General features: G+C 36.6%; 1 protein-coding gene across 1 annotated transcript in view; it reads right to left on the reverse strand.

Moving 5' to 3' along the window:
- Positions 1-23,479, reverse strand: part of TAF3 (TATA-box binding protein associated factor 3) — a 237,466-nt gene that overhangs the window by 69,521 nt on the left and 144,466 nt on the right. The window contains exon 3 of the mRNA XM_043968329.1: positions 18,916-20,747. Coding sequence (XP_043824264.1) covers positions 18,916-20,747 — 1,832 coding nt within the window. The remainder of the gene's footprint in view (positions 1-18,915; positions 20,748-23,479) is intronic.

The raw sequence follows: 23,479 nt of genomic DNA on the forward strand, positions 1-23,479 counted from the left end.
CTCAAAGAAATGAGGCTTAAATGAAAACCTCATACCATATGCCACAACAAGCTTCAAATGGACATATGTCCTAGATATAAAAAGGTCACATTATAAAAATATAGTTTTCCCAACTACGGAGAGGGAAAGAGTTCTTGACCAAACTGGATAAAAAGGATCCCAGGAGACAAAATGGGCAATTTGGGGGGGGGGGTGAGGCAATTGGGGTTAAGTGACTTGCCCAGGGTCACACAGCTAGTAAGTGTTAAGTGTCTGAGGCCAGATTTGAACTCAGGTACTCCTGACTCCAGGGCCGGTGCTCTATTACTACACCATCTAGGTTTCCCTAAAACGGGCAATTCTGAATACATAACAAACAAAGGCAACATAGAATAAGAGGAGGAAAAAGTGAATTGGGGAAAAATATTTGTAAGGAGTTTCACTGATAAAAGTCTGAAATAATATAAAAAAATAAGAGAAGGGAAGGAGATATTTTTCAGATTTGCTACTCTACTTCCTGCACAGATGCATTCTAATATCTAGAATATGCTCCCTCCACCTGTCTCTCTCTCCAAAGAATCACTAAAAATTTAATAGAAATAACAAATTGCTTCAGTAAAGTAGCAGAATATATTAACCCACAAAAATCAATAGCCTTTCTTTACATTATCAAAAAACCCCTAGCAGAATAATATGGAAAAATCAAATTTCATTCAAAATTACTGCTCAATTCATAAAACATCTGGGAGTCCATTTACCAAAACATACATAGTAATTTTAGGAACATAAATATAGAACAATATTTATAGCAATAAAGGAAGAATTAAATAAGTAGAGATGAAATAACTACTCTTAGTTGGGTTGATAACATAATAAAAATCACACTACCTAATTAATTTATAAACTCAGTGCCATACCAATCATACAGTTAAAGGATTACTTTATAAAACTTGATGAAATTCCTGCGAAGGCAAAAAATATCAAGACTCTTAAGGCAAATCATGAATAATGTAAGAAGGAAAAGTTGGCTAGTACTACTGGATCTCAAAATATACAACAAACTATAGACAGGGGAAGGTTTTGACCAAAAAGGGAATAAAAAGTATCAAAGGAGATAAAATTGGCCATTTTGATTTCATAAAATTAAAAAGGCTCAGCACAAAGATAATGCAGTTAGGAAAAAAAAGAGAAAAAAGTCAATTACGAAAAAATAGTTACAGTGAATTTCATTGATAAAAGTTTGAAATTGAAATTATATAGAGAACTAATTAATAATTAAGTGGCTAAAGAATATGAATAGGAAGTTCTGAAAATAAGAAAGCCAAGTTATCAATAGCCATATTAAAAAATGTTCCAAATCACTTATAAGAGAAATGCAAATTAAGACTGAGGCTGTCCCTTACACCTATCAGATTTTCTTTTTCTTTTCTTTCTTTCTTTTTTTTTAGTGAGGCAATTGGGGTTAAGTGACTTGCCCAGGGTCACACAGCTAGTAAGTATTAAGTGTCTGAGGCCGGATTTGAACTCAGGTACTCCTGACTCCAGGGCCGGTGCTCTATCAACTGCACCACCTAGCTGCTCCCACACCTATCAGATTTTCAAAGATGACAAATAAGGAAAATGGCAATTATTAGAAGAGCTGTGGAAGGGCTGGCACATTAATGGACTGCTGGTGCAGCTGTGAACTGATCTAGCCATTCTGGAAAGCAATTTGGAAATGTGTACCCAAAGTCACTATATTGTACCTCTTCTTTGACCTAGCAATAGCACTTGTAGGCATATACTCCAAAAGAGATAAAAGAAAGAAGGAAAAGAAAGAAGAACCCAGATGTATAAAAATGCATACACTGGGGGCAGCTAGGTGGCTCAGTAGATAAAGCACAGGCCCTGGATTCAGGAGGACCTGAGTTCAAATCAAACCTCCGACACTAGTCACTTACTAAATGTGTGACCCTGGGCAAGTCATTTAACGCTCATTGCCCCACAAAACAAAACAAAACAAAAACAAGCAAACAACAACAACAACAAATTTTAAAATGTATATAGTGGCACTTATTGTAGCAAAGAATTGAAAAAAAAAGGACAGCATCCATTAATTAGGAAATGGCTGAACAAATTATGTTATTGGGATATCACATTCCATTAATCAGAAATTATCAAAGAGATAGTTTCAGAATGGCCTTATATGGGAGATGGAGCCAAGATGGCAGAGAAAAGGCAGAGATTTGCCTGAGCTCTCCCCAAAGCCCTCCAAAAAACTATAAATTATGTCTCAAAACAAATTCGGGAATGGTAAAACGCAACAAAAGATAGGGGAAACAATATTCTAGCCCAAGACAATAAAGAAGGTTGGCAGGAGGGCGCAGCTAGGTGGCGCAGTGGAGTACTTGAGTTCAAATCCGGCCTCAGACATTTGACACTTACTAGCTGTGTGACCCTGGGCAAGTCACTTAACCCCCACTGCCCTGAAAAAAAAAAAAAAGAAGGTTGGCAGGAAAGGTCTGTTGCACCAGGATAAAAATGGAGTATAGTCCAGTACAGGTTGTGCCCTAGCAAACCAGCAGTAGGCCCTGGGATGGGAGTGGTGAATGAATCACCGGTGACAGCGACAGTTTCTGGACTTCTCAGCCCACAGATGGTAAGAGGGTCAGACAACTGGTCAGAAGATCACCATCGTCCTTTTTCCTGAACTGGGGGCAGGATTCTGTTGCATTGTCCATACTTGGATCTGGGTTGCAGTCCTAGGTCCAAATCCCAAGGTAAAGAGGAGCACTAGCACATCAGATCTTATGGCTACAGGGGAGCTGGGACTCTATTCACAATTGCTGGGTAGAAAAGAGTGCCTGTGGTCATTTGCAGACCAGAGCACAGGCTAGGAGAGGAGTATCCTCACTTCTCGCTATATCATACCACCTTGGAAGAACTGAAAATTCACAGATCCCCAGAATTATCTCTAAAACACACAAAAAACTTGAAGCTTGGGGCAGTGCTGTCTCTATTCTGGAAGCAGAGTCCCACTTTAGCATAGTTAAAAGTCAAGAAACAGGCTGGAAAACAAATGAGCAAACAGCAGAAAAAGACCCTGACTACAGAAAATTATTATGGTAAGAAGGAAAAACAAAACACAAACTCAGAAGACAACAAAGTCAAACGTGCTACATCCAAGTCTCAAAGAAAAATAAGAATTGGTCTCAGGCCATGGAAGAGCTCAAAAAGGATTTTAAAAATCAAATGAGAGAGAAGAAAAATTGAAAGAGAAATGATTGATCCACGAAAATCATGAAAAAAGAATCAACAGATTACTAAAGGAGGCAAAAAAGTGAAGAAAATAACATCTTTTTCATATTTCTGCATTATTCATATTGTGAAAGAAGAATCAGAACAAAAGGTGAAAACCTCAAAAAACAAAAAAGAAGTAGAAACAGTATGGTTCAATCTGCATTCAGAATTCACAGTTCTTTTTTTCTGGATGTGGAGAGCATTTTTCATCATGAGTTCTTTGGAAATGTCTTGGATCACTGCATTGCTGAGAAGAGCTAAGTCTATCACAGCTGATCTTCTCACAATGTCACTGTTACTGTGTACAATGTTCTCCTGATTCTGCTCACTTCATTCAGCATCAGTCCATTTAAGTCTTTCCAGGTTTTTCTGAAATCTGCCTGCTCATCATTTCTTATAACACAATAGTATTCCGTTATATTCACATACCATAACTTGTTCAGCCATTCCCCAACTAATGGGCATTCCCTCAATTCCCAATTCGAAAATAACATCTTAAAAACATAATAAGCCAAATGGTAAAAGAGGCACAAAAATCCACTGAAGAGAAGAACTCCTTAAAAAGCAGAATTGGCCAAATGGAAAAAGAGGTACAAAAATTCACTGAAGAAAAGAACTTCTTAAAAAGTAGAATTAGCCAAATGGAAAAGGAGGTACAAAAGCTCATTGAAGAAAATAATTCCTTAAAAATTAGCATTGGGCAAGTGGAAGCTAATAACTATGAAACATCAAGTAACAATAAAACAAAATCAAAAGAATGAAAAAAAGGAATAAAATGTGAAATATCTCATTCAAAAAACAACTGATCTAGAAAATAAATGCAGGAGATAATTTAAGAATTATTGGATTACCTGAAATCATAATAAATTAAAAAAAAAACACTAGACATCATATTCCAAGAAATTATCAAGGAAAAGTGCCCTGATATTCTAGAACCAGAGGGCAACATAGAATTGGAAAGAATCCACTGATCACCTCCTGAAGGAAATCCCAAACTGAAAACTCCTAGGAATATTATACCCAAATTTCAGAGCTCCCAGGTCAAAGAGAAAACACTGCAAGTAGACAAAAAGAAACCATTCAAATATTGTGGAGCCACAGTTATGATGACACAAGGTTTAGCAGTTTCTACATTAAAGAATTGGAGGGCTTATGATATTCCTGAGGGCAAAAGATCTAGGATTACAACCAAGAATCACCTTACCTAGCAAAACTGAGTTTCATCCTTCAGGGAGAAAAATGGATATTCAATGAAACAGAGGACTCTCAATCATTCCTAATAAAAAAATCAGAGCTGAAACGTAAATTTGACTTTCAAATACAAGACTCAAGAAAAGCATAAAAAAGTAATCAGGAAGACAAATCTTAAGGGATTCAATAAGGTTAAACTGTTTATAATGCTACATAAGAAAAATGGTATTTATAACTCCTAAAAAGCTCTCATTATTAGGGTAGTTAGAAGAAGTAGAAATAGACAGATGGGATGTTGGGTGTGAGTTTAATATGATGAAATAATTTAAAAAAATAAAATTAAGGGGTGAGAAATAGGAATGTATTGGGAGAAGGGGAAAGGGAGAGGTAGAATGGGATAAATTATTTGACATAAAAGAGGTGTAAAGGAGCTTTTATAGTGGAAAGGAAGATGGAAGAGGTGGTGAGGAGTGTGTGAACTTTACTCTCATTGGAATTGGCTCAAAGAGGAAATAACATACATACTCAGTTGGGTATAGAAATCTAGGAGGGAAAGGGAATAAGAGAAGTAGGGCTAACAGAAGGGAGGGTGAATGGGGGGTGGAGGTAGAAGCAAAATACTTTTTGAAATTTTTTTTTTTTTTTAGTGAGGCAATTGGGGTTAAGTGACTTGCCCAGGGTCACACAGCTAGTAAGTGTTAAGTGTCTGAGGCTGGATTTGAACTCGGGTACTCCTGACTCCAGGGCCAGTGCTTTATCCACTGTGCCACCTAGCTGCCCCTGAAGCAAAATACTTTTTTTTTTTTAGTGAGGCAATTGGGGTTAAGTGACTTGCCCAGGGTCACACAGCTAGTAAGTGTCAAGTGTCTGAGGCCGGATTTGAACTCAGGTACTCCTGAATCCAGGGCCAGTGCTCTATCTACTGCACCACCTAGCTGCCCCTGATGCAAAATACTTTTAAGAATGAATAGGAGGGGGCAGCTAGGTAGCACAGTGGATAAAGCACTGGCCCTGGATTCAGGAGTACCTGAGTTCAAATCCGGCCTCAGACACTTGACACTTACTAGCTGTGTGACCCTGGGCAAGTCACTTAACCCCCATTGTCCTGCAAAAAAAAAAAAAAAAAACCCCACACAAAAAAAGAATGAATTGGAGAAAAAAGAGAGAAAGAGTAGGATAAACATAAGGAATGCAGGATGGAGGGAATTACATAGTAATCATAAATGTGAAAAAAATTTACAGTAAGTTTCTCTAATAAAGATGCCATTTCTCAAATATATAGAGAACTGAGTCAAATTTATAGAAATAAGACCCATTCCTCAATTGACAAATGGTCAAATGATATTAACAGGCTGTTAGTGTGGTTCGTCCTTAATTCTTGAAGAGGACCATGACATTGGGGTGATGTCACAACCAGTACTGCACTGGATTTAAGTGAGGGAGGGCTCATTCTCTCCTCCAGAGCCATCTGGGTCCAGTAGCAGGACAACTGGAGATGACTCTGTATGGTTGAAGCATTTGGGATTAAGTGACTTGCCCAGGGTTACAAAAATAGTAAGTGTCTGAAGTGAGATTTGAACTCAGGTCCTCATAACTCCAGGGTCAGTGCTTTCTCCACTTTGCCACCTAGCTACCCATATTAACAGGCAGTTTTCAGATGAAGTAATCAAAGCTATCTACAGTCATATGAAAAATAATGCTCTAAATCACTATTTATTAGAGAAATGCAAATTAAAACAACTCTGAGCTAACCATCTCACACCTATCAGATTGGCCAATATGACAAAGAAAATCACAAATGTTAGAGGTGTTGTGGGAAAATTAAGACACTAATACTCTGTTAATGAAGTGATATACTGATCTGACCAGTCTGTAGAAAAATTTGGAATTATGCCCAAAGGACTATAAAACCACGTATACCCTTTAACCAAGCAATACCACTATTAGGGCTGTATCCCAGAGACTGGGGGGGGGGGGGGAAGAACTTATATGTACAAAAATATTTATAGCAGCTCTTTTATAGTAAAGAATTGGAAACTGAGAGGATATCCATCAGCTGGGGAATGGCTGGACTAGGTGTTGTATATAATTGTGATAGAATACTATTGAGCTATACGAAATGACAAGCAGGATGCTCTCAGAAAAACCTGGAAAGACTAACATGAACTGATGCAAAGTGCAATGAGCAGAACCAGGAGAACATAATAGCAATAGTGCATGATGATCAATTGTCAATATCTTAGCTAGAAAAATGCTATCTACCTTCAGAGAAAGAACTAATAGGAGTCTGAATGCAGTTCATTCATACTTTTTCCTTTCTTTTTATTTTTTTTTTGGTCTGTGTTTTCTTTCACAAGACTAACATAGAAATATATTTTGCATGACTGCACATGTATAACCTATATCAAATTGCTTGCCTTCTCACTGGGAGGGGAAAAGGAGAGAATCAGAACTCAAAAAAATTTTAAAAGCATGTTAAAAATTGTTTTATATGTAACTTGGGGGTATATATACACCTTACATAAAATCTGTATGAACTGACAGTGAAGTGAGCATAACCATACTATTTATACAAAAACTATGGAAAACAACTTTGAAAGCCTTTAAGGACTCTAATCAGAGCAACAACCAATACTGATTTCAGCAGAATAATGAAATAATATGCCACTTGCCTTTTGGTGAAGAGGACTCTAGATGCAGGAGATATAAATTCCCAGACACAATTTATTACAACATAAATGTTTGTCTATACTTTTGTAATAAGGGATGGCTTTTATCTGTGCATATTAGTGATAGTGGTTTTTTCAAAAGGGAAGAGAGAAAAGGGTGTCAAAGGAACATCTGAAAAACCTCAAAAATGACTGAGGTTTAGAGGGGTATTGATAGCAAGGCAATAATGGCGCTATTGTACTAACTTTAAAGAATATTTTTTCTTTTTAATAGTATTTTTTTTCCAATTACATGTTAAGATAGTTTTCAACATTCATTTTTGTAAGATTTTGAGTTTCAAATTTTTCTTCCTCCCTCCCCCAACCCTAAGACAGCAAGCAGTCTGATATAGGTTATGCAGTACAATCATGTTAAACATATTTCCATATTTAATTTTTCTCTTTTCTTTCTTTTTTGGTAAGGCAATTGGGGTTAAGTGACTTGCCCAGGGTCACACAGCTAGTAAGTGTTAAGTGTCTGAGGCTGGATTTGAATTCAGGTACTCGTGAATCCAGGGCCAGTGCTCTATCCACTACGCCATCTAGCTGCCCCTCCATATTTAATTTTAAAGAATATTAAAAGGAAAAGCTGCATATTATACATTTTTAGTTTCAAGTAAAATTCCTATTTTCTAGCCTTTTCTGTGTATGGAAATGTTTTTTATTATTTTCTAACTCATATTAAAGGTTTTAAAAACTGTACAAAAGGATAATTAAATTTGGAATTACAATAAAGCTGAACATCATCTTTCTGTACTATTAATCAGTATTTTTATTCAAATAACAAAATCTCATCTATGTACAAGGCACTGTGTTAGGTGCAGGGGATACAAAGAAACAGTCTTTGCCCTCAAATAGCTTACATTCTACTTTGGGGAACACAGCAATACATTGTACCTTTAATACAATGCAGGGAGTGAAGGGGAGTAGGAAAAGGTCAGGTAAAGAACTTTTAAGGTGAGTTAAAGTAAAATGAAGATGCTGAATTACAAAGATAAAGAGGGAATGCATAAGGAATTTTATAAGGCTTTTACAAATGTACACTGGTAGGAGATAGAAGGAATGGCTATTACTCCAGTTGTGTCATGGTGTCTTACGGCCTCCTGTTATACAGATTGCCTGAAATGTCTTAGTGCAATACTAAGCTTTAATACCAAATATATCTACATGACTCATTTACAGTGTTTGGTGATGTCATGTGAAGCATTATACCTTCTAGTTCACATTTTAAAGCTCAGAAATTAGTTTTAAAGAACCAGTGGCTAAAGGCACTGTGCTGATGGAGAGGAAAAAAAGACAGGCCACTTTACTAAGATCTTATGTCTGCAGCTGGTTACTGCACTGTGTATACACACATGCATAATAATGAGTCCTCTTCCCCTCATTAAGTATATTGTATATATGAATCAACCTTTTTGTGGCAAGTATAAGAAGCAATTATATACACACATGTGTAAAATATGTAAACCTTCCTACTTGCTAGACTACGTCCTATTTTGATTTGAATTGCTTTTTTTTTCAGAAAAATCTTGGCAATTGGTACCTGGCATGGAGGAGAGTCCCTTCCCCAAAATATTACTTCTATCAGTTCCTATTCAAACCAGAAGTATAAGATATCATTGTCAGTTAATGTATAATTATGTATTCTACTTTTCTAAAAGCCTCCCTTATTATAAACTTATATTTATTAGTGAAGATGGAAGTATTTCAACTTCCCTCCATAACACCCCCCTCATAAGTATTCAGCTCAATGCTCTCCCCCTTCCTTCCAAAAAAACCGTTCTGATTGATGTTATGTTCTTAGCTAGGAAAATAAAAAACCTGGCCTTCAAAAAGTAAAAGAATTTTTATAAAATTATTTCTATACTTTTCACAAATAAAGACATCAGACCATGACATCTTTGTGAAATACCCTATGATTTTCTATTTTTTCAACCTTTTGGCTTTGTTTTAATATTTCTTACTGTCTCATGGAGTCAATTTTCTTTCCAAGTTTTTCTTCTATAACTCTCATTTCTTTTTCAATTCGTTCTCCTAGCACTCTCATTTTATTTATAAAAAAATTTTAACTTAAAAAAAAAAACACCTTTATTTCTTCCAGGACAGCACTTGAAGAACTTGTGTCCAAGCTGCATTTTTCTTTGAGGGTTTGCTTATAGAAGTTTAGGAGTAATTTTTTTCTCCTGGGTTTGTGTCTTAGGCATCCCAGTCATCATAATAGCTCTTTATGGTAAGATTCTCTTTGTTTATTTATTCTTCCAGACTTATTTCTGACATCAGACTTTATATTAGGGACAATATCTGTGCCCTTTTATAGGAAATGTCTAGGCTGTGCTTGGTCTTGTCTTGTATCCTTTTTGGGTCCTGTTGCTGCTTTCTCTGGGTATTGAGTGTTGTACTATTCTAGGATCTCAGGGACATCTCAGGCTAGGGATCTGCATTGCTTCCAGGGCATTGAAAGTAGTCTGTCTGATCTTTGGTGAAGTGTGATCACTGCCCTCATGATCTATGCTCTGCAAACTCCTGACCAGTTTGGGGGTCTGAGCAGCATGTTTGTTGACTTTCCCCTAATTGCAGCTTTAGTAGACTGCTACTAAACAGTGTCACGATCAGCCAGTTGGAAAGTTCTGCAGGTTCAGAGTGACAGAACTGTAGCCTTCCCTTTGAGTTCTCAGCCATGGTTATCCCACTAAATGCTTTAGATGGGTGAGGGGCTGAATCTGAGCCTCTAGGTCTGCTCTTAGAATCACAACTACATAGCTGCTAATCTCTTTCATTCCTGATCCTGGCCTTGTACACTGCCTCAGGCCTAGGTCCACTGGTGACCATGATTTAGGAAAAAGATTACCTTGTTATCCTGCCCTCCCTACAATGATAATCAAACTAACATTACAATTGCTATTGTAAAGGATATGACAAACTACTACTCAGAATTTCTAGGATTTAACGGTGAAGGAAACTTGGATAAAAGCTCCCTTCCTTAGCAACCACCATCTTCTATCATATGTATCATGTCAGCCCTGCTCATGCTTTGTCCCTATCCTACTATGCCTTCCCCTTGTATTTAAATTTGTATATCCATAGTTTCCTTAGAAAAGAGTTTAAGTTCTTTGAGGGCAAGGGCTGTTTCACCTCCAATACTAAGCACAAACTCGATGTTTAATAAATGTTTGCTGAATGAGTAAATTCCTCGATCCCCCTAGTTTATTATATTCTTTCTCTTCTCAAATACTTTGGTATTAATTTGTCTTATCTCCTCTTTCCCTCAATAATTCCCTGGCCTGTATTATACTCCTCTGTTTATCCTCTCCAGTCTAATAAAAGCTCCTCAAGGGTGGGGGCCATTTTATTTTTGGCTTATATTCCCAGAACCTAGCACTGTGCCTTACACACAGTGGGTGCTTATTCAAAGAGAAATGAAGGGACTAGGTGACTAACTGGGTGTGTGAGGGCTAGGAGTACGGCTATGAGCATGTTAGCACCACTGTTAGAGATAGAGATGTCAGAAGAGCTGTAGGTTTATGGGAAAAGATGATCAGATCAGACAGCTTTATGCATGTCCAGGATGAGGCACCAGTGGAATATCTAAATGAAATGTCCAACAGGCAATTAAAAATTGCAGAGAGGTCAGAGTTTTAGTTTACAAATTTGAGAGTTGTTCAAATAAAGGTGAAGTAAATAAGATGTCTAAAGGAAGAACAGAGAGAGAAGAATGCCAAGGACAGTGTTGGAAGCCTACCTACATTAAACAGATGGAAAGAAAGAATCCAGCAGAGGGATAGGAATTAATTACCCTGAAGTTGCTAATAAGAGATAATTGTTAGAATGTGACATGCCCATTTATAAATAAATATTGACACAGGCAAGTTTATGCTATACTTATCCTAATACCAATTAAAATGTAATTTCTTAGAAATATAACCTCTCTCATATGTACCTTATTATTCCTGAGATAAATGAACAAAATCTAAAATGTTAAACCAAGCAACCAATCATAAATAACAGTCATGAATTGACTGTATCCTTTGCAGACACAAGAAGAAATATTTACAGAGAAATTGTGCTTGTAGGGGTTAAAATAAAAGAGCAGAACTCTGGAGTAATACTGAGAATTGGGGCCAGCAGAAGAGCATTTACAGTGGATTACTAAGCTTCCCAAATCACCAAAGAGGTAAAGTCCAGCAATATAAGACTCCTTTGTAGCTAACTAAAAATACATTGTCAGTGGATTTGTCCAGTTTTATGTATAAGCAATACTTCTTTCACCTGAACTAATACTAGTAGTCATATAAGCCCCTTATTGCCATGTGCTGCATTTTTTTTGCTAATCTTCAAGGATTTAGCTTCTTTTCCACATACCTCAGGGCACCAACTGATAAAGCTCTAACTCTCCATTTTTCCAGGACACCAGCAGTGCGGCCTTGCAAAAAATGAAAATCGCTCAGGAGATTTAAGGGGGAAATTTATTTTTAAAATCCTGACTTGCAGCAAAGAGGTGGATTTAAAAAAAGCTTATCTATCGGGAATCAGTTTAAATTTTAATTCTATCTGGGAACTCTTTCATGCATTCTAGCTTTAAAGTTTATCTTTTGACAGGGACTTTCTGCCAAGGTAATGGGCAGCTTTGTCAATATAATCTGTCCAAGATTTTTTTTTATTAATGTTAAACTCCTTTCCTTACAAATAATCATACACGCACATACACATATTTTATATATATCTATATATCTATATATATGTACACACACACACAGATAGGAGGGAGGGTGGCAAAAAATTCTTGATAGATCCAATTTCTTTGTATGCAAATATGTCCAAAATATCTAACTGAATTAATAGAAAAACCCCACATTTAATAATTTGCTATTTTGAATTATGTAATGTGAATAAGTAATTATTCTGTTACTGTTCATCAGATGTCATAATAACTCGACATTCTCTGATCACATAGAATATTTCAAAGAAAAAAGTCAATCATATCATTACACTGTAATAGCACAACTCTCAGTCAATACCAGTATAAGACTAGCTTCTATTATATCTGGCAAGTAATTCTTACACTGGAATACAAACTCCTAGAAAACAATATATTTTTTTTAATATTGAAAGCAAAATAAAGCCTTGAGATGACTCTTTATAAAATACTTGAGGAAACAAAACATATCAAACACACAGAGAAAAAAAAAACAAAAATAAATCTACTTTAGAAAGAAAAGTATGCCAATACACACAGCACAGAGATTGAAATGGTACTAGGAATACTTTCTTACTCTTTTTTTTTTGGTTATTCTGAATCTCTCCATTTCAATGGCTGATTACTGTTCAAAGGAAGGCTAGAGATAAGTAGTAACAGTTTAAACTTAGTCTAAGAATGGTTTTATGACCATGGGCAAATCAACTCAGTACTGAAAAACTTTCCCTGCCCTGGCTTTCAGAGACCTTACAGCAAATGGTAAAATCATAAGACACTCACATAATTAATGGTAAACCGAAGGGACTGCTTTTTATTGGGGTGTGGTGTGGGTTAGGAGATAGTTTATTCAATGATCAATATCAATTTACCTTTTTTTTTTAAGTGAGGCAATTGGGGTTAAGTGACTTGCCCAGGGTCACACAGCTAGTACATGTTAAGTGTCTGAGGCTGGATTTGAACTCAGGTACTCCTGACTCCAGGGCCGGTACTCTATCCACTGTACCACCTAGCTGCCCCCAATTTACCTTTGCTATTGGAAAAGGAATGACAATTGACTGCCCTATTGCTCCATTCACAAAATGTATGATTGAGACTCCATTTCCCCATTAGAATGTAAGCTCCTTGAAGCCAGGGACTATTTCACTTTTGTATTCCTAGTACCCTGAAACATCGTAGGCTCTTTAATAAATGCTTGTTTACTCGTTCATCCACTCATTCATCGATTCATTCATTCATATAAAGCTAAATTATCGACAACTGTGACCAAAAGGTGGGGATTTTTCCTGGGAATTTACACATTAAAAAAAATAATAATAAAGAGAAGAGAACATAAGGCCAGAAGGAAACACAAATAAGCAGGGCAGCTTTAAAAGTTACATGCTGAATTTATCATATTCTTAAAAGGAAAAGCAAGCTATACATATTAGAAATACACATTTCATGTACAATCTTTTTTCTATTATACTTTGTATATGAAAATGTTCACTTTATTTGGTGTTTGTTAAATTATGAAATTAAAAAATAAAAAATAAAACAGCATGCCAGTTGCTTTCACTGTTCCCTGCTCTTTTTTTCTGGTCCATCTCTATGTCTTTGCTCACTCCACCAAATCTGGACCAAATACTCCTTTCTTCACCCTCAACTCGATATGCTTATATCCTTTCTTCCTTCCAGGTCTAACCTGAACATCTATAGTTTTAAATTAGGTTAGGAATAAAAGAAGCATGTGTCTTTAGTAAAGGAAGAATCCTCACAAAAATGGGGAAATGGTCTTCAATACACTAAGTGTACACCTACATTTTAGTACTATTTAGTACTGAATTTAGTACTTTTAACACTATGGCATTGAAACATGGGGTGAAAGAGTCAAATTTCACATATGTGTAGGTCAGTTAGCTTTTGTTGTATTCTATGACCAGAGTCTAGGTCCCTAAGCTTAGCTAGCTGTAGTGTAAAAATGTGTTTTTGCCCAGTAATTAATTACTAAGAATACTCCAAAGAGATAAAATAAAAGAAAGAAGTGAAAATTGAAGGGACGCCAATCAATTGGGGAATGGATAAAGTTATGGTATATGATTGTGATGGAATACTACTTTGCTTAAAGAAATGATGAAGGGAAGGGGGCAGCTAGGTGGCGCAGTGGATAAAGCACTGGCCTTGGATTCAGGAGGACCTGAGTTCAAATCCAGCCTCAGACACTTGACACTAGCTGTGTGACCCTGGGCAAGTCACTTAACCCTCATTACCCTGCAAAAAAGGACAACAAAAAAACAAGCCCCCCCGCCCCCCACCGGCAAAAAAACAAAACAAAACCCAAAACAAACCAAGAAGTGCCTTCTTAGGGACAGCTAGGTGGAGCAGTAGATAAAGTAATGATCCCGGATTCAGGAGGACCTGAGCTCAAATCCAGCCTCAGACACTTGACACGTACTAGCTGTGTAACCCTGGGTAAGTCACTTAACCCTCACTGCCCCTCCAAAAAAAAGAAAAGAAAAGAAATGATGAAGGCGGTGGGGAAGCTAGGTGGCACAGTGGATAAAGCACCATCCCTGGATTCAGGAGGACCTGAGTTCAAATCTGGCTTAAGACACTTGATACTTACTAGCTGTGTGACCCTGGACAAGACACTTAACCTTCACTCCCCCACAAAACAAAACAAATCCCACAAAAAGAAGAAAGAGAAAGAAAGAAAGAAAGAAAGAAATGATGAAGGGCATGGTTTCAGAAAAACCTAGAGATTTATATGAAATGATGTAGAATTCAGTGAGCAGAATCAAAAGAACAATGTACAAAGTAACAACAATACTGCAACAAAAATGAAATATTAACGACTTAGCCACTGATCAATACAATAGTCCATGACTATTTTAGAGGCCTCATGATAAAAAATGTTATCCATCTCCAGAAGGAGAAGTGATGGACTCTGAGTGTAGACTGAAGTATATTTTTCTTTTTTTCCCCACAACATGGCTAACGTGGAAATGTTTTGTTTGACTTCGTATGTATAATGGATATTTTTTTTTTTTTTTTGCTTTCTCAGTGGGTAGGGAAAGGATGAAGGGAGGGAGAGGATTTGGGACTGAAAATAAAAAAAAAAAAAAGCCCAACCAAAAATGTTCTTAGTCATAAACATTTGTTGACAATATGTTGATGGAACAACATATATCTGTCATCATTATCTAAAAATAACTCAAACAATATATTAATGAAGGGATGATATCAATGTCTTTGCTGATGAGGAAAAGCTTAATTGTCAGTAATAAATTTGGTTAGAGCTGATAGAAATGAACTTGGGTAGATAAAATTTTATAAGCTAGTTTTTGAAAAATGTTTTTGAAAAAAGTTTTCCTAGTGACTCAAGTTAATGTTTGAGCCACTGAATATTTATGTGTTCCTATGAATAGATCAGGATGGTGGCGCTTTTTGCATTTGCATTTACTATGCACAGTAAATACAGTTTAGATAGGACCATTCTCTCGTTTATCAAAGAGTGCCTTGGTAGTAGATTTCTGGGTCTCTGGAAGGCATTTTTCCATGTTTGTGGCTCTAGAACAGTGATCTCCAAACACTTTTGATCACGTACCACTATTAATAAAAATAAGCATGTACACCTAACATATGTATGTTTATTTAGTCATAAGTTGTATACATATACTACTTTCTTAACAATTGTGTACATTATAAAATATGCACCCCTAATATATGTATATTTACTTATTAATAAATTATGTCTGCATGTTCTTTGTTAATAATTATATACATTATAAACTTTGTACAAAAATAGAAATTAAGGGACAAAACATAGATAAAATAACGTTTGTTCCTAGAGTCATTTGGGAGCCATTGGAGTTGAGTAGAATAGTAACATATTCAGATTTGCATTTTGGGAATATCGACTTGGCAGCTGTGTGGAAAGCAGGTTGGAATGGAAACATAGGATTGAGACAGGGAGAATAATCAAGAGCCTACTTCAATAGTCCAGGAAAGTGCTGATAAGAGTGGTAGTCCTATAAGTGGAGAGAAATGCAATAGTAGGAGATACATTGAAGGACCAACCCCTGCAGGGATAAGGTCATCTGAGGAGCAGGGATTTTGCCTGAGCAACTATTTCAGGTACCTAGTCAGTTACATTATATATTCTAGGTTACACAAACTTTGAGGAGCCTATAGCCAAATGTCCAAAGGTTATAAGGGGTAAAATGTAACTGTCATCTGTGTAGGTTATGATGCAGTAGTGTTGGAGATAAGATCACAGGAGCTATTATGGGGAAAGGGAGGGCTATGGCTCATCTTTCCACATCCTCCAAATGGTTGCTCATAAACCCCTTGGGGTCATTCCATGGTTCTTACTTTAAAGAACAGTGCTCTAGGCCTTACTTCAGGTGAGAAGAAATAGAACTCTTTCCCCATTTCCAGTATACCTCAGCTTTCCCTTAAATGACATTTACCTCACGACTTCAAGCAAGTAATTTTGTTGGTGCACATATTCCCTCTGCTAATGTAGGTATCAGTCGCATTACAACTTAGGATCACAGGTTCCTAGAATAATCAGTTTACAACTGAAAAGAACCTGAGAGGTTATTAAATCTAACATGGCCCTCCTCTATTTTGTATATGAGGTAAGTGAGGCCCAATGGAGTTAAGTGACTTGTCAGGGTCACCTAACTAATCATGGTGGAGGCAGGATTTGAATTAATTTCTTCTTAACTCCAAGTCTAGCACTCTATCCATTGTGCCATGTAGCCCTGAGATAGTCTCCTACTGCATGCACCCAATCTAGTGATGAGCACCTCCCATCTTAGACAATGTATACACTCCATCACTATGTCTCCACTCAAAGACTTTTTGGGACTTTGGCACTTTTTAGAAGCGCCAAAGCTTTACTTCCTTACAACCCAGACTAACCTCCATACTATGGAGAACCATCTAAGTAAACCTGGAGGTAAATGGCACTGACAGGGGGATAAATAAAGTTGGAAAAGAAAGAATAGCAAACATAGCATTGCTTCAAATTCATGTCCTACATAAAATTTCTTAGAAAGTGCTAATGAATTTCCCATGTATCCCACTTGTATTTTGTCCTTTCATGTAAGGGCTGGGATATAATAGATGGCAAGGCAACAAGTAAGATTAATAGGCAAATATAAAAACAGAGCTGATTCATGTTACCATCAGAAAGAGACTTATTGAGGAAAACCATGTTTCTATACAATCAGAAGTTGTTAGTATGAGATCAAAATTGATAACAAATAGTAAGTTATAAGTCAGGGGTACTGTTTCTGCAAATTTTATCAATTTTCCTAATTCTTGGGGGTGGGTGAGTGGAGAGAAAAAGTAGGAAGGGGAATAAAACATTAAAAAGTATTCATCAAAATTCATGAATATTTAGTGGTTATTCTGGAATCTGTCCTAAAATGACACTTGTCTCACACTTATTTATGCCTTCCGGACCTGGTATGCATTTAAAATTATTGTGCGATACTTTGCTTAAATTATGAAGACCTATGGAATAAGCATGATGAGGATGATAAAAATAATCATTCAAATTGATATAGTACTTTACGGTTTACAAAGCATTTTTCTTACTATATGTTGAGGAAAAGCATGGAGAGGTAAGACAACTGAATCCCATTTAGGGACTAACATCAAAATTATATTCAAAATGACTTATTCATACTCCTTAACAGAAAACAAAAATGGCAGCAAAAGTATGAGTACCTGCTAGATACCCCAAGAGTTTAGTGGCTAGAGAAGAAGCCATGTGATTAGCAAGAGATCATTAAATTTCATCCAAGATGAAATGTTAATTGGGTAATTAACTTAAAATGAAACCAATTGTGTTAGTCACCAAGTCAAAAGACTTTTTTCTATCAGAGTTCTTCACCTTCAACAAGTTTGATGCAAATGTTTATTACTATGAAAAATATATGTCCAGATATTTTATTTGTTTTGGGGGGGGGGGGTTGGGGAGTGAGGCAATTGGGGTTAAGTGACTTGCCTAGGATCACACGGCTAGTAACTGTTAAGTGTCTGAGGCCGGATTTGAACTCAGGCACTCCTGACTCCAGGGCCGGTGCTCTATCCACTGCGCCAGCTAGCTTCCCCATATATGTCCAGATGTTAACACCAGAATCTAAGATTCTATATGATTCTATACTGATAGGATAATGCAGATAGGCAGGAGGAGAGATACAAAATCTATGGAAGTATGTAAGCTTTAAGTTGAGGGAGTACTAACAGCTAGAGATCTCAGGAAAAGCTTCAAGGAAGAGGTTGTACCTGAACTGAGTGGCAATAACAGAATATATTCCAGGTATGGGCCTTCATAAATGAATAGAGGTAGATGGTAGACTACTAAATTTTGGAAACAATTAACAGCCCAATTTGGCTAAAATATAGACTTTGGGAAGGGAATTAGTACGGAATAGGACTCGCAAAGTAGCCAGAAGCCAGCTTGTAGAAGGGCCCTAAATGTCAGACTAAGGCCTTTTTTATTTTAACCTAGAAATGAGTGATTAACATAGATAGAACTGACTATTACGACAATAATGTTTTTGTATTTGGGTTATAAATTTTCATATATTTTTCAATGTATAGAAGGCCCAGTCACAAGTTAAGGAAATCACAGAATAATATGTGTAGAGGTGAAAGGGACCTCAGAGGCTAATTCATCCCCTTCATTCTGCAGAAGAGGAAACTGAGGCATAGGAAGGTTAAGTCATTTATCTAAGGATACTCAGTAATAACAGGTTATAGTCTTCAAATGTTAAGTAAGTCAACCTAAAAAATAAACTGTGAACTTATTTTTTCCCTATTTTAAAACTAACTCTTCTAGTAAGAATGGCTAGTTTACACTCAAAATAAATGTGTATATACACACTCACACATTTCTTTTTCTTATATATTTACTTTTCACGTAAATTTACACATAAATACCTCTGTGTGTATGTGCATATCAATATGCATATATACACAGGTATGTGTGTCTAACTGCTATGACTGTTTATCTGCAGTTTTCAATAGGCTTTTGTTCAGATAATGTATAAGGTCATAAAAATGGCTTACCTTTTCGTGTTTGTGTTTTTCCTTTTCCTTTTCTTTTTTCTCCTTTTCCTTTTTCTCTTTTTCCTTCTCTTTCTTCTCCTTTTCCTTTTCCTTCTCTTTCTCCTTCTTTTTCTTCTTCTCCTTTTTGTCCTTCTTCTTATCTTTCTCTTTAGGCTTTTCTTTTTCCTCAAACAACTTTTCAGGAAGAATTGGGGACAAGGAAGGCAGCATCGATTGTAACCTCATTGCTGCTGGAGGAGTGAACATGGGCAAAGCCATCTCTTTAGGAGGTAATACAAGTGGCGTTGATGGAGCTTTTATCTTATCTTCCTTTCCTTTATCTTTTACTTTCTCTTTCTCCTTCTTCTCTTTCTCTTTTTTGCTTCTCTCTTTTTCTTTCTTTTTATCTTTGTGCTTCTCTTTCTCCCTCTTCATAATGCCATCCTTCAACCTCGCTTTTGTATCAACATCATCAAAGTCTTTTATTTTGAATTTGTAGGGATCTGAATCTTCATCTTTAATAAGTTCCTTCCAAGGAAACTTTGTTTCCCGGTTGACTTCCTTCTCTTTCTCCTTGAGTCTTTCTTTCTCTTTGCTTTTCTCCCTGCCCTTTTCTTTCTCCTTCTCTTTCTCCTTGTCTCTCTCTTTCTGTTTCTCTTTCTTTCTCATTTTTGTCCTAAGCTCCTTTTTCAATTTCTTTTTCACTTCCACTGAGGAAGCCAATTTGGTTTTCTCTTCATATACTTTGAGAAGAGGTTCTGGGGTAGGAGGAGAAGCAGAAGGAGAAGAGAAATATGAAAAATTGCTGGGGATATTGGAAGGAGTTCCCATGTTTGCTTTTCGAATAACCTCATCAATGGAATCATCCATTGTCCATGAAATATCTGAGCTTGAAGTTCCCCCTGAAGGAGGAATAGGGGTGGAGCCGGCCTTATTGAAATTGTTGGAAGATACTGAAGCTTTGGGAGTAGTAGTCTCTGAAACAGAAATTCTCTTAGGGCTGGTAAAAATTTCTCCTTCTGATTCTGAGCCTGAAGAAAATTCAAAGGGATCTGGTTCACGTTCAGCACAAGCTCGTGCAATCACAGCATCAATTGAGTCATCAATAGTTTTGTCGGTTACAACAACCTTTTTTGTTTGATTCTCACTGTTCAGTTTCCCAGAATCAGGTGGTGTTTGAGTTTGCTTTACTTGGATATTCTCTTTACCAATTTTGTCACTTAATGCAGCCAAAGGAGTTCTGTTTGGTGTTTCAGCTTTGACTGGTGCTTGAGAAGTATGGATTAGAGCTTTGGGACTCTTAGGACTCTTGGGGCTCTTAGCACGTCCAGGTGATTTTTTCTCTTTGGATACAGTTTTTGGTGAACGGATAGGACTTCCAACCATTGCTGGTGATTGAGAGGTTTTAGGTGATTTTGTCTTTTGTCCAGGAGAGCTAGTTTTGGCCTTGGTTTTGGGTGTTAATGTTTTTGCTTCTAATGTTTTTGGAGCTGGCATCTGTGATTTTGCAACTGGAGCCAACATTGGTGGTTCTGGTGAGGGAGGGACTAAGTCTGTACTGTCCTGTACATGAACTGGAGAAAGCATTGGTGGAACCTTTTGAGTATTTATTGAACTAAGTGGTTCTCGTGGTTCCAATACCACATCAAGGGTGTCCCCTTTAGTACTTGCTAGCCGTGGTCGTTTCATGGCGGGCATTTCTTCAGCTTCAGGGCTATCTAATGGTCTTTTGCTCAAGAAATTCTCGTCATTAATGGCTTCATCCTCCTCCATCTCTCCTTCTTCTTCCAAAGGAACCTGCATGGCCTCTGCTGATGTGCCTCCATCAGTAGGCACCTGTTCCTCTTCTTCCTCTGTTATAAATCAGGAAAAAGAGAAAGAAGAAATTGCTGTTAGGGTTTTCCTAATGCGTGACAAGAGTGCTTCAAAGTTGGATGACTAATGAACATTGCTTATATAACAGGCAAGGCAGCAAAGCAGAAGTCAAAAATCTCTTCAAACTGTAAAACCCAAATATTAACATTGAGAGAGACAAAAATAACGAATATGTAAGAAATGGTACGATATAAAATAATCAAATTCTATCACCAACTAATAGCATTATTACTGGATGTCTTGGAGGCTATTAGGAAGCTAGCTGCAAAACTCTTTATAGATATAAATGTATCAAAATAAAGGCCTCACTTGCTTTAGGATAACTATAAAATGAACACTTATAAGGTAGTATTAAAAAGCTTGAATTCTGGGGGCAGCTAGGTGGCTCAGTGAATAAAGCACCAGCCCTGGATTCAGGAGGACCTGAGTTCAAATCTGGTCTCAGACACTTGACACTTACTAGCTGTGTGACCTTGGGCAAGTCATGTAACCCTCACTGCCCCTGCAACCAAAAAAAAGAAAGAAAGAAAGAAAAAAAAAAAAGCTTGAATTGATACCACAAGTTAAAGTAGTAGAAGTGATCCTGACAATAGTTTATTAAAATGTATAATAATCATTAGGTGATACTTACTGCAGGAAAAGGAAATAACATTATATATTCTGTTTCTACCTTTCCCATAAATGCAGCCTTCAGAACTTTTAATCTAGCACTTTTCAAGATCACAGGAATTTATTATAAAGTAATTAGTACAAGGTAAGATCATAATTTTATCACATTCAGATGAGATCCTCCAGAAACCTGGTGCACGGACAGGCTTCAGGAGGTTGATATAAAACAAAAATCCAAGTTTTATGTTTACTAACCTCTAAATGAAATTTAACATTTCCTTCAATTATGAATGTAAGCAACAAATATTATTTTGAGAAGGGTCCTTAGGTTTTAAGAAACTGCCAAAGGAGTCTATGACACACACAAAATTAAGAACCCCTATTCAAAGGAATCAGTGAATCAATCCTAAGACTGATGTAGTATTCATTAATTGAATTATTGAAAGATATAAATTCAATTGTTTTTTAAAAAGAGATCGAGCTTAGGATGAAGTAACATAAATGAATAATTGGAGGGGAGGGGACAGAATTGAAAGTATACACAAAATGAATGTAAACTTGTAATACAAAAAAACCCATAACTTCATAAGTATAATCTTTAAAAAGCCTTTTCTTGCACATAATATTTTATCCCTGGTGCTGAGAACTTCAGTAGCAACTCTATTGTAGAAGTATAACTGTGACAATCATGCTCCTATAAAATTAAGTTTGATAGAGAGGCATCCTGGCAAAATGAATACAATGTTGGATGTGGGAGCCAGGAAATGTGAGTTAATCTGCTAGCTCAACTGCTTAATAACACCTTGATTACAGGCAAATAAGAGCCTCAGTTTCCTCATATGTAAATGACAATAAAACTGATACTTCCAAGCTCACAGGGTAGATTGTTGTAAGGAAAGTACTTGACTAAATTTAAAGAATCATATAAATGTGAGTTATGCATTAAAGTGAACAGCACCTTGCTTTTCTACCCTAGAGGTTGATCTGGTCCTGGATAAGTTCTCTGGGTGAGAATCCTAAAGAGGTAAGCCTTATCTAGAAATACTAGGGAGAAACAGAGAAGATTTTTGCTGTGGTGAACTGGAAGAAGTGCCACGTATGAAATCTGAGGAACTACTTTTAAATCCCACCTCTAATACTTGCCACATCTATGTGACCTTTAAGCAACTCATTTCCCCTCTTTGAGCCTCAGTTTACTCATCTGTAAAATGAAGGAATTTGATTAGATGGCTTCAGAGGTCTCTTTTAGATGGGAATCTATAATTTTTTGAGTCTTCTGAATGAGCTGAGCTAGAGATTCTGATTGAGATTAAGCTAGTTCCAAGACAGAATCTAAGTCTGGGTAATTTCTAGGAAAGGCATGGGTTGGATTCAGAACAAACCAGACCTTTAAATGCTGCCTCTGGAAATGTCCAAAGCTGTATTTTAGTAATGCAATTCTAAGAAGTATATTATTTAGTTTTATTAGCTTAATTTCTTTACTTATCAGTTTTATTCATAATTATAATTTCAGTTTTAAGAAAAAAACAGGAGATCTGGATTGTGCACTGTGAAATTTAGGTATTTTGATGGTTTTTTAAAACCCCTTTTAACCTGGGTAGAAAGGATCTACTTTGTCCTTGAAGGAGATGAAAACAAACAAAAAATCGACAATATCCCTGCTTTATCATTATATGAATCTCACAATGCTGTTAGATGGATAATTGAGTAACAATTATTGAGAATCATTCTCTTTTCCTAAATATCTTTCTAATTTGTTATATTTCTTTAAAAATTTTATTGCTCTAACCTTTCTCCTAACCTCCAGATTCACATCTTCAACTGCCTACCCAATATCTCAAACTGGATGTCCCAAAGACATCATAAACTCAACATGTCCAAAACTAAACTTGTTATCTCCATCATGACCCTCTCCTCCAAGGTCCTCCTCTCTTCCAACTTCCTTATCATTTTCAAGGGCACAACAACCCTTCCAGTCACTCAGGCTCACAAGATAGGTCCCATCCTTAACTCCTTACTCTCTTTCTTCTTATCCAATCTGTTGCAAAGGATTGACAATTTTACCTTCATAACATCACTCTTATATGCTCCCTTCTCTCCT

The sequence above is a fragment of the Dromiciops gliroides genome, chromosome 5 (genome assembly GCF_019393635.1).
Source record: "Dromiciops gliroides isolate mDroGli1 chromosome 5, mDroGli1.pri, whole genome shotgun sequence".
Taxonomy (NCBI): Eukaryota; Metazoa; Chordata; class Mammalia; order Microbiotheria; family Microbiotheriidae; genus Dromiciops; species Dromiciops gliroides.